The 16,092-nt window shown below is 49.6% G+C and overlaps 1 protein-coding gene across 1 annotated transcript; it reads left to right on the top strand.

The window, feature by feature from the left end:
• The first annotated feature begins 3,719 nt into the window (after positions 1–3,719).
• Positions 3,720–15,325, top strand: CCDC198 (coiled-coil domain containing 198). Its single transcript, XM_033009825.2, has 6 exons — positions 3,720–3,936; positions 7,125–7,201; positions 11,157–11,243; positions 11,927–12,025; positions 12,454–12,619; positions 15,078–15,325. The coding sequence occupies exons 1-6, from the start codon at positions 3,720–3,722 to the stop codon at positions 15,323–15,325; spliced, it is 894 nt and encodes a 297-aa protein (XP_032865716.2).
• The last annotated feature ends 767 nt before the right edge of the window (positions 15,326–16,092 follow it).

Raw genomic sequence — 16,092 nt, 5'->3', positions numbered from 1 at the left:
TAATTTCCCACAATGTACTAATTAGATACATGATAATTAGCTCAGTATACAACAAATTACGGCAAGCAATATAGTATGCCTTGTGTTACCTAATGATAATAAGGAAATGGGAGAAAAGAAAAGAAGATAGAGAGAGGTAGAAATAAGGATCACCGGTCCAGGTTCCTGTCCATCTCCTTCACTTCCTATCCTTTGCTTGCTTTTTGCTTCTCTCTCACTCCTCGCCCCCCACTCAATTTATACACACTTTCCTTGGGTCCCTCCCCTTGGTCGACCGATCCATCCACATATGGGGAGGGGTAAGGTGCTTTATGGGATGATGTAATTAGCATGACCTTGTTGATCTTCATTAGCATAGTCAGGAGTGTCAACTTTAATATGCATTTCATGGATAATGAAGCAAAGGTCACTCGCTGGACACATGGCCCTTGAACCTTCACAAGCTGCACCAGAGCAGGGCCGTCCTGCCCCCACAGGCCCCCCCAGCCCCATCCTGTGCTACCCCGGCAGCCTTATCAGCTCCAGAATCCACATTATTCACCCCGTGACTATAGTTTAGTTACTTGCAAGTGTCTGAGGCGTTCCTCGGCTCATAAGGTCTCTGCTCACCCCCATCCCTTATCTCTTTCTCAGGCTGTTTTTCTCAGTCCCTGTTTTGGGGAGTTGCAAGTCGTCTCTCACACCTCTGCTTTACTCACTGGAGATTTGCATAAAGTCCAGGCGTTATTTTGGCAAAAAAATCACTGCCACCCACTTCCCATGTCCTCCCGTGCCTGCGTTTTTTGTAGTTTAAAACTCACTTTTAAGGAGAAGTTTTAAGGCAGAGGCAATCCGCCACTGCAGATGGATCTTAAACTGGTGCTCCATGCGAATCCTCCTCTTGATTCCCCCTTTGCTCCACGTGCAGGTAACAAACTCTGCTCCTGTGTGGGAAAAGGCCATGCCCTGAGTCATGGCACTGCCCTACCCTTGAGCTTTTTCCTGTTTCTTCCTTAAAACAAGGGCATCAGAGCGCTTAGGGGTCAGTCATTTCATTTTGACTACAATAAATATGCTGGAAAATCCAGTTCTGGCAAGATCACTATCACAGGTTCCAGGTGGAAGGTTTCAGGCAATAAATGAAGATATAAAGAGCTTCCAACTCTCCCGGGAGGGACCACGTGCTGTCCCTAACAGCAATGTATGGGACCAAAGCTCCTTCCAGCCTCATGCTTCTACAGCACAGCACTTGGGAATTGAACTGAACCTTGAATACAGTTAAGAGGCTGCATTAAATACCACCCACCCCCTCCTCCCCGTTAAAGAAAAGGATGAGCTTCACATCACCAGGAGGGCAGTGATGAAGGCAGCCTGAAGCTCAGGCACACTTCAACCCATCCTTCCCCCCTTCAGATGCCATCGGCTGGTGTTAAAGGCAGTTTAAGGTTTAAGCTTGAGCGGGTTGAAACAATGACGACCGTGATCTCCACTGCTGACATGCACAGCTCACCCAGCAACCCCCCCAGCACCCACACAACACTCTGCACAGCCACAGTCCAGGGATTCCGGGTAAAGGTGTGAAGGGGTAATTTTGGCACAGCAGTTTCAAGGGATAATATTTGGGAGCCTCTTCCAATACCATTGGGCCCTTCTAGGATGCTGTTCAACCCCAAACTTGTTCTCAGTTACCCCCCCCCCCCGCCCCAAACCCACAGCTGCCACTCTTGGCTCTCTTTGCTTTACAAAATAAAGGCATGTGGAGATCAAAGTGCAGCCCCAAAGTACCCAGATGCTGAGATTTTCAGGATTTTCTGGGAGATGCAGCACCAAGACATCCTTGGGCTTGGGTAGCACAGAGCTGTACTACAGCAGGGGACGTGGGACCTGGCACTCATGAACCAGCCAGAAGGATACTGCATCACCTTTACATGCAAAGAGGAGCATCTCTTCACCTGGAGGTGAAGTGCTTGGAGCAATATCAACCTCGGGTAGGTCTGTTCCTTTGCAATCCTCTTCCCTAAATCACTGTACGACAGGCCATGGTACCATCCTGCACAGCAGGCAGGGAAACCCATATGGCTTGGAAAGAAACCTGGGCAAGAGAGGGGATTGGGCAGCACGGGGAGCAGGGGGCACCTGCGAGGAGTTCAGCAGGGACACAGCATCACACCCAAGTGAAACACCCAGATACAGCACGATGGGCGCTAGCTTTAACATCCCCTGGGGGTTTTCCACTGCTCTGACACATCCATCGTTGCATTTAATTCACAATTTTCCCAAGTTGCTTAACAGGAATGACCTGTTCTCAGCAAGGGAAGGGGAATAAAAATTGAAAAATAGACATTAAGCATTGAGAAACTCAGGAGGGAAGCAGGGTGTTGATTTTATGTTTTCATTTGAAAATAAGAAGGAAAAAAAAAATACAGATTAAGCTACTCTGCTCCCTCATGCCGTGTGTGACCTGTTGTAAAGAAAAGTCATGAGAGATGTTGGTGCTTTGCTGCTGAAAACATGAACAGATCGGGTTACTCCCAGGATGAATAATTTCTTCTGGGAGGTGCCACCCCTGACCAGTGACATTCTGAAGCTCAAAACCTCTTCATTTCCATCAAGGGGGAGTTGAGTGGTTCATCCGTGGATCTACTGGCCATGAGTGCTGGATGTTTGGCTCTGCTGTGACCCTCATTTCCCTGCGCAACCCTCCTCGTCACACTCTTCACCCAAGAGAAAAGCCAAAAGAGGGCCCCGGTCACCCCAAGCCTATACAGGATTGCTCCAGGAATCCCAGTGGGATGAGATCCTGCTAAACGAACCCCAGCTCTGAGGCTGTTTTGGGCTGTCCCTCACATGCTCCATGTTTGCTGGTTTCCACGTGTTTGACAGAGGAGCCCACGGGTGCCCTGACCACCTCCACAACTCTACTCCTGCCTCAAACCCCACCCTGCAATATTAATCTTGTTGCATAAATAATCCTCCCTACATATTTTCCAACCACTCCACCTTGGAAATGAACGGCTCCCTACAGCTCTGAGGAAGCTGTGTCCTCTGAACCCCCTCATCCACCTTGGGAGCGGATGCAGAAATGCAGCTCTTTCCCTCGTGCACCAATCCTGCTGTACTTGGCCCAAATCCCGTAACAGCTCCAAAACTGCAGAATGACTCACTTTGGCTGGCATTTTCAGGCGGGTTTGTTCTAAAGCTGCATTTTTTTTTCCAGCAGTGCCGCCAGCTGGAAGGACCAGAGATGGAGGATGCTCCTTGGCCAGGCCCTGTCCTCCAGCTGCCTCTCCATGCAGGGTGGGAGATGCTTTAACCCTCCTGGTGCCCCAAGGGTTGAATTTCCTTCCAAACCCTTAAGATTTAGCTATAAGGCTGGTTGTACTAGTACCTCCAGGTCAGCCAACGGCCAGCTGATATGGTGTCCCTGGTTGAAAAATCACTTGTAGGTAAAGAAGTAAAGCTTCCCCAGGGTTTGGTGCTGGCTCCCTAAGCCACTTGCCACCTCTCTGTCAGCAGCAGCCGCTGCTTGTCCCCGCCAGGGAACGGCCTGGGACGTGTCAATGTTTAACTGAGCTGGGAAGGACGTGTGGGCATGTTCGTGGGAGCCAGTCCCAGCCTCAGCAGCCGCAGGGGCCCACAGTCACTCACAAAGGTCCCTCCACGTTCAGGGAGGACGGTGCATGAGGGGATTTCTTTTTTTTTTTTTTTCCCTTCTCCTTTCAAAGCCGCCGCCCTGCAAAATGGGCCTGAGCTCTTCCAAGGCGCACCCCAAGGTGACCCAGGTGGCACCGCTGCGTGCCGGGGAGGAGCTGCCCACTCTCACCACTCTGTACCAGCTGCCCGGTGTGCTGGGAGAGCCCGGCCCGCACCCCCCAGCCACGTCGGAGTGGAGAAAACCCACCTTTCACCGGGAACTTCCACCTCTCCGGGAGACCTGGTACGGGAGAGTCTCTGCAGGTAAGGGCATCACCAACAAATTCTTGAGGAGCTCAGGGCAGAGACCCACGGGGCATCAGCTGGGGCTGCAGCACAGGGCGGGTGTCGGTCTGTGCACGTGCTGTTCTGCATCAGCAGCTTTTTGCCATTTCAGCTTCGGGAAAACTGATTTCCACCACCCTCACCCGCCCCCCCCCCCCCCCAGCCTGTTTTGGAAAGCATCTCAGTCACCAGATCCCAGGCTCCTTGCTCCCATCAGTCGTCCCCCGTGGGAACAGCCCCACTCCTGGCATCGACCTGGCACGCGATGGCACCAGCCTGCATCCCAGCAGGTCCTCGTACAGCAGCCCCTTAACTCCCAGTTATACCCCTCTGCTCATCTATCAATATCATTAGCTTAATTAGAATTAGATTCTAGGTAATGTCCCTAGCAGGTAAAATTCATCATTAAAATAAATTATAGCCATGTCTTGCACAAGGCTGATTTCCATAAGCCAAGAGGCAGGAGGCAGCAAATAGCGTAGCTCTGTGTGTTTTTCTACAAGCAGCGTCGTGCAGCCTCTCCCGCAGCCTTTCAGAGCAGGATTTAAACTCCATCCGCACCCAAACCTTTCCCGGAGGCGAGGAAGGAGGTTTGTATCCATCTGTACAACGAGCCGCGTGGGGACGGCTTCCCACAGCCGCGTTAGGTGAGCGTAGGGAGAAACCCCCACGAATGTCAACGTGGTTTGAGACAGGGCAATGCAGAGGAAGGAGGATCCGTAGCCTTAGCACCCTCCTCCCCTCCCTCCCATTCCCAAAAACGAATTTCTCTCGCATGCTGAGCAGTGTTAAATTCCACTGCTTTGCTGGGGGCTGGATATTTCCCTCAGGATCATCCACCGAGAGGCAACAGGAGAAAGCGAAAACAAATAAACCTCTGGCACAACAGCGGCGATGGTCCCAGAGCCAGAGGCCCGGGGGCAAACACAGATCAGGTCTGGCTGTACGACAGGGGGTTTCAATTAATTCATGACAACAAGAACAACCAAGTATTCCTGTTCTGGAAAACTAACATCACTGGGTATTTTACAAGTGCTTGTAAAACTTGTACTTTTACAAAAAACTTTAAAACCCCCCTCAATAAATGTCATTTTCTATTATTTTTCATTTTCAGAAATAATAAAAAAAAAGTATGCTCAAGAGTACTTGAGCAATGTATTAGCTTGAGCTGTTCTCTAAATAAGCAAAGCCTCCAAGAGAATAGGTTTTATTTGGTTTATGAGGGTTCACCTTGGCTTGTGCTAAATCCCGATTCCTCCAGTGGGAAGCTGCTATTAAAGTGCAAGGCTAAAAAATAAAAGTCACGAGAATGATTTCAGCTTGGGCCCCGTGCTCCCTCGATGGGAGGGACGATGGTCCCTCCCCGCCAGCATCGTGTGGGTGGGCCAGGGACCGTCCCTGCCCCAGGACCGAGCAGGTTTGGGGACAGCATGCGCATGCCTCCCAGTTCTGTATCTGTACAGGATAAGGGCAAATCTCCTGCACGACACATGCACGTGAGGGAATGAAAGGGAAGAATTTAAAAAAAAAAAAAAAAAAAAACCACACACACAAAAATTCCCCCCAAAACTAAGACACAAACCCCAAAACAACAAAAAAACACACCCCAAACACACCCCATCAAACCCAATAAGGGAGAAATAACTTCCCCAAAGCCACACCCCAGACCAGAACAAACTTCTCCTAAACCTCAGCCCTTTGCTTGTGCTGGGTCCCACATTCCCAGCACCATGAGCCACTTCCTTACATTTTGCTTCCCCTTTAGAAACTCCCTATGCACCGATTTGCCATGCAGATTGAGAGGCAATAATTTAATAACCCCCCTTTTGCTATTACAAGCTGTTATTTCAGCGTGTGCTCCCCAGCAGCTGAAGTCCATCTCCAGAGGAGCCTCCTGCACTGTAAATTTTCACTCCAGGTGCCCATTCCTGCACACGTGCAGAGCAGCCGCAGCTTTGCTCAGCGGTTAATCATTGCTGGTGCTCAGCAGAGCCCAACAATCATTTATCTGACAGAGTCACCATTGCCTCACACACCCCAACACCCTCCATCACCTTTTCTCTCTTCTCCAAGAGCCCTGCATTAGCAGCCTTCCACAGCATTCATTTAAAGGGAGCACTGAAGTCCCCCCAAAAGGTGCCCTCCAAATTATTATTTTTCTTTTTAATATAACTATTAAATTTGGCATCAACTATAATGTAATTCCTGCACTTTATTCCTAACTCCCCGCCCCTGCAGCCACCTCAGGGCTCCCACCATGGGGTTGCAGGAGCTGCTCAGCAACATCTCACTCATTTCCACATATACAATGGCATTTGAATGCATCAGCATGTTTTTGGGGGAGAATGGGTGGGATAGGGAAACTCTTTTTGTAAAAGGAATACTTACTGCACATGAAAGTACTTATTTGTGCAAGAAAAAATAAAAGGCAGCAGTGACCACCCGAGAGCACCAGTGCAGAACAGACCGGAGCCCAGATCACGCCCAAGCCTCAGCGAAAGCATTGCTTTAATAAATAACTGGTGACTGCCGGTGTGTAACATGTTATTTCAAGCTGATTTCCAAAAACGAAGGTTTGTGATCATACCAACTGTCTGACCATAACCCACTAATTTCTGAACCCACTGGCTGGCTGTAGCCCAGCTCTGCTGTGGTCAGCAAGAGCAGCAGAGATATTTCTCAGTTCCACCAAGAAATAACAATAATAAAGTCTCGGGGACTGAGCAGCAAGAAAAGGCCCAAACTGCTGCTTGTTCCCCACTTTAAAAGGGCAGGCAGCGAGGAAGCAGCAAAGCTCACGGGTTTCTTGGCCAGCTGATGGTCACAGGCCATGGGAGGAGAAGAGGACCCTTGGCCACACAGGGGACCCAGGGACTTGGGGAAGCCATGGGACACATGGACAATGGTTATTGTCACATATAGGATGTATGAGGGGTTATAGAGGTAAGTAGAAGAAGTACACAGCAGACACAGTTGTTAGAAACCACAGGTACATTATTTCTACAGCTAATAGAATAATTTACACCAGGTGTTATTGGAGTACCCCAAGAGAGACTTTAGCGGGACATGCCAACCCAAAAATAGAGCAGAAAACTGTTGCTGAGTACAACCTAGCTGTTGACGATCACCCAAAAGTAACTTCATCCATTTCTCCTCTAATCTTTAAGGGCCCCTTTCTTTCAACACTGTGATGGAAAAGGGAGAAACCAGCATCATTAAACAGCACCCACCTCGGAGACCTCAAGTAAGGCGAGTTTGAAAATCTCCCTGTGAGTTGGTCTGATTGACCCATTGATGTGGGCTTTTTCGGGGATGTGGACACAAGTCACGGCACCATGGCAGGGAAACAAATATCCTACAGCAATGCAAGTGGGAGGGCCTGCCTCTAGATGATCACCCCTAGATGAGCTTTAGCACCAGCCCAAATTTGGTACCTGGGGCAGAGCTGGTATGCTGACCGCAGAGAGGTTATTTTTGGTTCATTAGCACAAGGGAGAGGGCTTCATCTTCTAAGAACAAAGAGGGGACAACACAGCAAGGCCCTGCCTTTGCCCTCCTGCCTGATGCCATACTCTCATGTGCTATGTGGACACCCAACGAGGACACATGTCCCAGCACTGGCCATAAGGCCATTTCTTCTGTAATGACCCAATTTCCTTTGTGGTGTCCGGGTACCTGCAGCCAAATCTTGGCTCCTCCATGGAGATAACGTGGCCAAGACCGAGCCCTTTGCAGAAGGGATCCAACTTGCATCACGTGGGGCTGGTTTTGGCTGTTCAGGTCAAATATCCCATCAAGGTCTGGCATCAGCTTAGGGGCAGAGGCAGGTAAAGCAGACAGACGTGCTTTGCAATAGGGGCCAGTGAAAGCACAGGGCCATTATTTTAGGTTTCAAAAATTGCTATGCATACTGTGTACCTACATGTACCTTCACCTTCTCTACTCAATAGCATGGCATATGCATGTGCACACACACACACTTGTATAACTAGATATAAAAAAAAAAAGAAATCCCCTCAAACAAACATAAAACACGCTTGTTCAGTCCTCCTTGACCTCCTTCCCTTCCCCCTCCTGCACTTCCCAAATCCCTTTCCCCTCCAAGTCCTGAAACATAACTAAAGCTCCAGAAATATCTTTATATCCATATAAATTATTGCAGGGGAGGAAAAGAAACATGGCTAATGTACTGTGCTGCACAAGGGTTACAGCTGCTATTTCTTTTTCTTTTTAAAAGTGACAAGAAGCCCTCCACATGCATTTTCTGTGCTGATATTTTTCTGTACTGATGCTTTTACACAATACAAAACCTGGGTGAGGCTCAGACCTCAGAGAGTCCCCATCATGTGCTCACAGGGCTAAGCTGGAGCTGCATCACCAGGGCTGTACAACTCCTACCATAAATCAGGTTATTTAAAACCCAAACCCAGAGAAGCACACTGCTTTCCTCTGAATTTTTATTACTTCTCCACACCCTCCCAAATCAACCAGCAATGCCTTCCAACCACCCATCTCTTACCTCTTCACCGCTGAGGATGCAAAGCTGCCAGTGTTTGACTGAGATTGATGTCTGCCTCCTTCCCAACGTGCCCACAGAGGGTCAGAGAGGGGCGCTGGGGACACCAGGCTCAGCCCAGCTCTGGGTGCCCCAGAGCAGCATTTCCTCCACTTTGCCCTTCAGTTCTTTCTCTTTCAGAGCACCTGCTTGAGGCTTTTACCTGCATTTCTTCTCTGCTGCTTAGCCCAGGTCTGGGAGCTCTAAAAGTGAGAGCAAACAGGGCCCAGAGCAACAAAATGAGGGCGGGGGAAAGGGACAACAGGAACAGACCCCCTCCAAACACAGGCACAGCAGGATGCTCTGTTTGGGGAAGCACTCAGGTGCTGGAAATAATCCCTCCCCTCCCTCCCCCCAGTGCTTTCATTTAGGCAGGACTTTCAATTAGCAATTAAGGACCAATGTTGTACCTACTGCCGAGACTCCTCTAAGAGAGCCCAGCTGCAGGGGGCACATCAGCGACCTAATTAGGTGGCTGGAGAGAGTCCTCAGTGGTCAGTGGCTGGGGATAAACAGAGGCAAACACACTTCTTGGCTATTTAACCCACGAAAGAGCTGTATTTGCCCTGACTGGCCATGTGCTTCTCTAACACTCCTGTGGGTACTGGGTTGTCCCAGCGCTGGGCACAGCTGAGAGCAGCCCTGGGATTGCCCTGGGTTACACCAGCACGGAACTGCCCACGCTGATTGTCTTCCTTCCCAGGCATCTATATAACCCCTTGCAATTCAAATCCGTGGGTGAAGTTCTCACCTCCCTGTGCTGCTTTGAGACCCCCTTATTCCTTCCTGACAGCATCTCCACTTTCCTAAAATTCAGTGACAAATCCTCTGCACATGTCCCACAACAGCAAACCCACCGAAGCAGGGCTGCTTTGCTCAATCCTTCCTCACTGCAGTTAAGATCTTTTTTTTATATAAAAAAACCAGACAGGGTCAGTTTTTTTATATAAAAACACCAGACAGGGTCAGTTAAGCCCCCTCTGCTCCAGGCTATGGCTCTGGCCAAGACTGGTGGCTTCAGAGAGCACAGATGGCCACTGACCATTGAATAACATGTCCCTGGATTTGGTGGGGGGATGAGGCAGCAGCACCTGGAATGAGCCCAGCTACACCCGGTGAACTGTCATGTGGAATCACAGCCTCATTTAAAATCTCCAACCAGCACATAATTTTTAGTCATTGATCTTATTTCCACAACAGCTGTGTTTACATACACACTGGTAAAACTCATTGCAGGACAGTGACACTGTTAATCCTACCTCGTGCTTCTGCCACTGCTGTTAGTGAGTGTAAACTGCACCAGCAAAAGCCGTTTTCCCTGCAGGAATATTTTCAAAGACAGTGGATCAGGATGACGTGGACTTCTCAAGGACTTTTAGAGGATTTTGGTCAGACAGTATTTCCAGAGAAAAATCCCATGAGGTTCGCAGAAATGAAAGAAAAGAGTCAATTTTCCAGCCTATGACACAACTTTAGCCGAAAGCCTGAAACTTGGCTTCCCCACCGGGCACAGTGAGATGAGCTGATAGATGTAGGAGTTTATTTGCCTTCAGCCACCCTGTGCTGGATGCCTCGGTGGCCTCTGGGAGTGATGCACAACCCAGACTGCAGTTTGTGGTGTCACTTGCTGCCATCTAGTGCCATTTTTTAAGCTTCATATTCAGTTTTGTGGGATTTTTTGATGCTGGGACGTGAACTTGGCATTTGGGGCTGATGGGGAATTCCCCCTTTACATGAAGCTGCTGACTTTTTTTCTCCTGTGTTTTTGCACTGATTTACAGGATGTTTCCAAAGTACAGCTCAGGCTTTGGCAGCAATTCAGTGCAAGCGGTCAGAGACATGTCACAATTTATTGGATACTAGTTCATATTCAAGGAGTTAACGATATCCCACACTAAGTGTAAGTCAGATCTTACTGATGAAGTCCTTGATGATGCTCTCCTTAATTTTTATGGAAGCAGTACGGGGCTCCCATCCTACAAGGGGACACAAAATATCAAGCCATGAAATGACCTAGTATCATCTAGTAGTTTGTCATGATTTAAAGAGGCAACTTAACTCCTTAAGATACAAATCCATGCTCAGAGCGGTCAGTAAAGCAAGTCTTTTCCCACTTCCATTAGCCACCAGGAAAGGCACTTTGTACCGTGCACAGTTCTGCAGATAAAAGTCTGACTTAGGCCAACATAAAAGAGATTGTTTGCACGGAGGGGATGGTGCTCTGGGTCTCAGGTAACCGGGATCTGCCCTCAGATGACCTGCTAGGAGACTTGCTGTTAAATTATGATACCCCCTCCATGCTTCAGATTGGACATGAAATAATCTGGGCTGGGTCTGGTCTTGGTTGGAGCCTCGGACACTGTTGAGGCTCAAAGAGAAATACCTACAGGGATGAAACTAATGTCAAACTGCATTTCTACTGTTTTGATTATAAGGCAGGAGATTCCTCCAGTTTTATCCACTCTTGAAGGTCCAAAGGATATGTCCGTCTTGCTGAGCATCTGCTAGAGGTGCCAATCTCCTTCCTGTATCCCAGGCAGCCAGGCCAGAATTGGAGCTGTGAAAATGTCAAGGTAGTTTCATATCAGGTTTTATGATTGTGTGGAACAAGCAATGCTGAATATTGTAAATATTGGACTTGTAGAGGCTTGAACCTGCTGGCCCTCCACAAGCAATCATTCCTGCAAAGCTCTGGAGTCAGCAAGAAGTGGCTGCAAGCCCCAAAACAAAGGTAAGGGCATGAGTTAAGCTCTGTGCATAGACCATTGCTGGCTGCAGGCTCTCACAGTTTGGGCACCCCAAAGAGCAGAAGTTGGTGTTTTACACCGGCTGCGCTCCTGTCCCTGGCTGAGCCCAGGAGCCAGCTGAAACACCAGCGTGGGGTGGAAGGATACACAATAAGGGGAAAGTTTCTGAATCTACAGTTCCCTGGATGAAGTTGATCTGCTGAGCCAGGACCTTAAATATTTTTGAGGCTAAAGGTTTGAGGACCGCTGTTTTAAATGGCTGAGCAACTTGAACACCCATCGCTTGCAGTCGGCAGGGAGAAGGCTGCCAGTGCTGTGTGCTGTAAACAGCCCCTGCAACCCTAAATGTGCCAAAGTGGTTCCTCCCTTCAGATCATGAGATTATCTTGGACGGCTGACTCAAAGCAGTAACACCTCGGGGGGGCAGAAGCATGTATACATTGTTTTAATGAAGATTTTTTCCATCATGCCCCCGAGCTGTGAGATAAACTGCAAGTGCAGTGGAAATCCGTGATAAATTTCTACAAGCTGGCTACACAGGGCGACGCTCACTGCCTTTAACCAGGGGGTGCCCAAGGGGCTGGGCATGGGTTTGCGAGCTGCTGGCTGTTCCTTCCTCTGTCAGAAAGTGCAGGTGTATGCATTTATGATTTTAAATACCTCGTAGGCTCTGGAGAAGAGGGGGCAAAGCCCGAGACACCTCCCTGGCAGGCGGCAGCACTTGCACAAGCTGCAGATGCTGGACTTGACCCGCAGGCGCCGAGAGGTAACGCTGAAACGGATTCGGGTATAGGTTGGGGCTTCCCCTCTCAGACAAGGGTTTTCACATCCCTGGTGTCTCTCCCATGGACCAGGAGGCTGAAAGCCTGTTGCTGGGATGGGCAAATGAAGCTCCCGCAGTGGCTCAGGCAGAAGAGAGTTGGGGAGCATCCCCAGGGCCCAGATGATCAGTAATTACTTCTGATTTTTCCAATGCTTTGCCCTCATTTGGCTGTGTCCCATGGACAAACCAAAAATTTCTATCCAGGTCATGTTCTGTCATGTACCCAGTTTGGCAAATACCATTTGCTCTGGCGAAGCTACTCGACTGCGTAATCATTTTCAGTGCCAACCCCCTAATGATATGCCACACTGAGCTGTTAAAACGTGTTTGCTCCTCTGATGCTTGTGTTGATGACTCGTTTGCAAACCCAGGCAGAGCTGAAGAGAAATCTCCACAGGGAGGCAAAAATCAATAAACAAAAAATCAAGGAATTCAGCCCGAAGAAAGTCCTTGACAGTCTCCAGGGAGGAAACAGCACCGAAAGCCAAGACCTTGTCCCTGCTGAGCACAATCAGCGTTTTCATGGAGACGACTGTGGTAAGTAGAATAATTTTCCAAGGAGATGTAAAACCCTCCAGCCTCTTAAATGGTACCAAGGAAGTTTCCCTATGGAAGTTGCTTCCACTGCTCCATCTCCTGCAGTCACACGGTGTGAGTTCAAAAGACTGGGGTGGTGGAGAAGGCTGGGAGATGTGTTCATAAAGCTGGGATGCCTCAGAGCAGGACTCAGATCTCTGGGCTGCTGCTCTGATAGCAGCCAAACAGACCTGAGTAGATGTGAATTAAGCGACACGGGTTAGCCGCAGGGGCATAAAAGCAAAGTCTTCAGGGCCAGGCCCCTTCAGGAGCAGGTTCCCACTGGCAGGAGAGTCTCAGCTTGTCCCACATGTCCCCTGCACAGCAAACTGCACATGAGGCCGGAGGGTGTCCCAGGGGTCCCACATCTTTGGAGAGTCAGGAGCTCCATCAGGCCAAAGCGTGTCCCAGAAGGTGAGCCTACAGACTGCTGCACAGAACAGACACGGGCTGGGGGGGGGGAACATCTGAAACTCCACCAACATGGTGGCCAAAGAGGTGAAAGAGAGAAAAAAAAAAAGCAAACAACTGCTTGAAGGTCAACCCTTCCACCAGGTTTTGCCTCCTGCCCTCTGCCCCAGCGCTGGACACCTCCTGCCCCAGCCTGGCGTGCGCTCATGGGGACGCGGGCTGTGACAACATCACAGAGGTCACTCTGCCAGGGTTGGCAGGTTAGAACGTGCCCTGCCAGCTTTCCTTCAAGTATGAGACATGAGTTACTCTGGCAAAGTCTCTACTGCACCATGCATCCATCCTCAGGTGGGAAGCCGGAGCCCAGCCCCAGGCTGACCCAGCGATTGCCCCGTGCAGGCGGGGAGCTGAGTCCTTCCTGGGGGGAGCACAGGGCTGAACTGCTGGAAGGTGCCGGTCATCGGTGGGCACACAACTGCATGGCTCCCCGGAAAAGTGTACCAGGGCTCATGGTGCAACCAACCAGCTCAAATCTTCATCGGGGGCCAAGTGGGGTGGGCTTCAGAAGAGCTCTTCTGCTGCATCAGGTTGGTTACATCTCAAGTTTTTCTGCTCTGGAGAAAGGAGGTGTGGTGTTCCCTTGCAGCACAAGGGAATTCGGGATCATTTGAGATCGCTGGCTAGTTTCAGGGACCTTGTGAGACTGTTTTGGGGAAGAACAGTCAGCCTTGTCTCTCCCCCTTGACATGCATGAAGGACTGAAGGAGGGTACTTACATACATTTTGGGGTGTTGAACCTTGCAGTAAGTCTTCTCTGGCAGAGCGCCCTTGGGCACACTGGGAAGCTGGAACTAGGCTCAGCAGGAAAAAGAAATGGAGAACGAGCTGCTTAAGCAACAGCTGCCAGAGATTTGGTCCTGGCTTCATCATTGCACGGTCCACCAATATGTTGCATTCATATGCACGGTGTAGCCTCTGGACTCCTGCCATCCTTAAATGACCGTGGGGTAAATGTTACAGTGACTGGGGTTAATCACTTTTCAGGTTTAGTTTTATATGGAAATGCCTTCCCACTGCCCAGAGCCAGGTAATTTCCATCGCAGATTTGCATCCCTCTAGGGGATGCGTAATTAAGGGGAGATGTTCCTGGTGAGACGGATTTCCAGCCGCCGCTCCCGTGTTACTTTCAACATCGGACGTGAAAACGCATCAGGTGAAATTCGTTTACCAGCGACAGCTCTCCGCCCCGCCGGGGCCCGTTGTCCTGCTGCAGCCCCGGCCGTAGCGCAGGAGGGAGCACGGTCTGCGCCCCAGCGATGCCGCCCGGCACCGGGCAGGGGCTTTTCGCTCCCTCGAGGACGAGTGAGCAGCCAGGATGGATGTAGCATAAATCCAAAGGGCTGACCTGCGGGTGCTTTGGATTTGGCCATGACTCTGATCCAAGGTTCAGGGGCCCTGGCTGGCGCAGGCTGGGGGAGCAGCTGGAGAGGCCAGGGCACACAGGGTGACTTCACGGTCCCCGGTAAAGGGGAAATCAAAGCGAATCTCAGCCACTGCTTTGTACTGACATCCCCAAGACATGAGCCCTGTTCTGCTTTGCTTGCACATGACAACCTTCAGCACAGGCTGGAAACATATCACCGAGGGTAAAAATGCTTAAATCAGTGAAAAACTTGTCTGATGGTGAAGGGGAGAAAGGGGAACAGACTTGGCTGCTCCTATTCCCTTGTGTATTTTCTTCACCTCAACTCTCTTCTGCTTGGAGATAAAACCATACTGCCTCTTGCCAGACTCTATAATTTCACCAAATGCAATCCTGAGTATACGATACCTTACCCTGCCCAGCCCCGAGCATGGGGTCTGGTCTTACAAGGATCTCTCTCTCAGGATCTTCTTTACATGCCTCCAGTTGCCCACTGGCATTTCCAGCTAAACTCTAGGGGACTGGGCATGCAGCTCTGCAAAACTGAGATTTTTTTTTTTTTTTTTTTTCTTTTCTCTCCCCAAGGACACACGTGGGGTGAAGGACTCTCCAGGCAGCATGATGGGGTTGAACTCTCTCCAGGCAGGAACAGAAAGGTTGAGCTGTGGTACCGCAGGGAGCCGCGGACCAGGGATCTGTTCTGGGACACCTCCAGCACGGGCTCCGAGGAGTGGGAAAGTGAAGAGAAGAAGATTCCCCCAAAACCTACGCTTGTGAGGACCAAGACGGAGAGAGTTTCTCTCTTTGATGACTTCTTTGATAGGGATTTCTAGTGGCATGGCTTGGAACGTGCTGAAGAAAAAAGTCCCAGCTCTGATGGGGCTGAAAACCTCTGGATGGGTGGACCGAGGGTGGAGACACGATGTTTGCAGTAAGCAGCATTTCTGGGAGTACGGGCCAGTGGAAAGCACAGCTGGAAAGGAGGAGGTCATCGATGTGGAGTGAATAATGACTGTCTGGGTTATGTGGCTGAATCAAAATATCTAGGGAAAAGATGGCTCGGACTGAGCAACAATGAAGTGGGGATGAAGGGAGGAGGAGGAGGTTTGGCAAAAAAAAAAAAAAAAACAAAAAGAAGCAGAAGCTGGAAAATATTCTGGGTTGAACCCAAATATTAAGTTCGAGCCGAAATTAAATGTTTCACTTGCCTTTGGTTACTCAACCTTTCTGTTTAACTTGTTTTTAACCTTATATCCTTTCCTAAACCACAAAACCCCAGTTCAAAATGCAAGGTAAAATGATTAATCTAGGAAAACTTCAAAATAAATATTCTGGCATTTCTAAAATTCCTTTTTGACATTTTAAAAAAATTTACTCTCTTCCCCTGCCCCAGACACAGAAACACATGTACTTTCTTCAGCACTAACCTCCAGTTTTATGGAAAAATTTCTGAAAAAGCTGGCTTTCATTCACTTGCCTTCTCTGTCCAGGGTTCAGTGCTGCACAGTGAATGGTGGAAGCTGAGGGATCTCCAGCATCTCCTGCAGACACATACCCCAGTGGTGCTGGTCAAGGCTGCTACATCCACCGAGAATTTGGA

This window comes from Tyto alba, unplaced genomic scaffold, assembly GCF_018691265.1.
Source record: "Tyto alba isolate M040663 unplaced genomic scaffold, T.alba_DEE_v4.0 Super-Scaffold_29, whole genome shotgun sequence".
Lineage (NCBI taxonomy): Eukaryota > Metazoa > Chordata > Aves > Strigiformes > Tytonidae > Tyto > Tyto alba.
Note: the sequence above shows the minus strand (reverse complement) of the source record. Positions and strands in the feature narration are given on the sequence as shown.

What these genes read in the sequence shown, in the direction of transcription:
- CCDC198 (XM_033009825.2), top strand. Translation starts at nt 3,720, where the DNA reads ATGGGCCTGAGCTCTTCCAAGGCGCACCCCAAGGTGACCCAGGTGGCA. An exon ending in ACCCACCTCGGAGACCTCAA is followed by an intron (nt 7,202 to 11,156) that starts GTAAGGCGAGTT and finishes TTGGACTTGTAG; the next exon opens with AGGCTTGAACCTGCTGGCCC. An exon ending in TTTTCATGGAGACGACTGTG is followed by an intron (nt 12,620 to 15,077) that starts GTAAGTAGAATA and finishes TCTCTCCCCAAG; the next exon opens with GACACACGTGGGGTGAAGGA.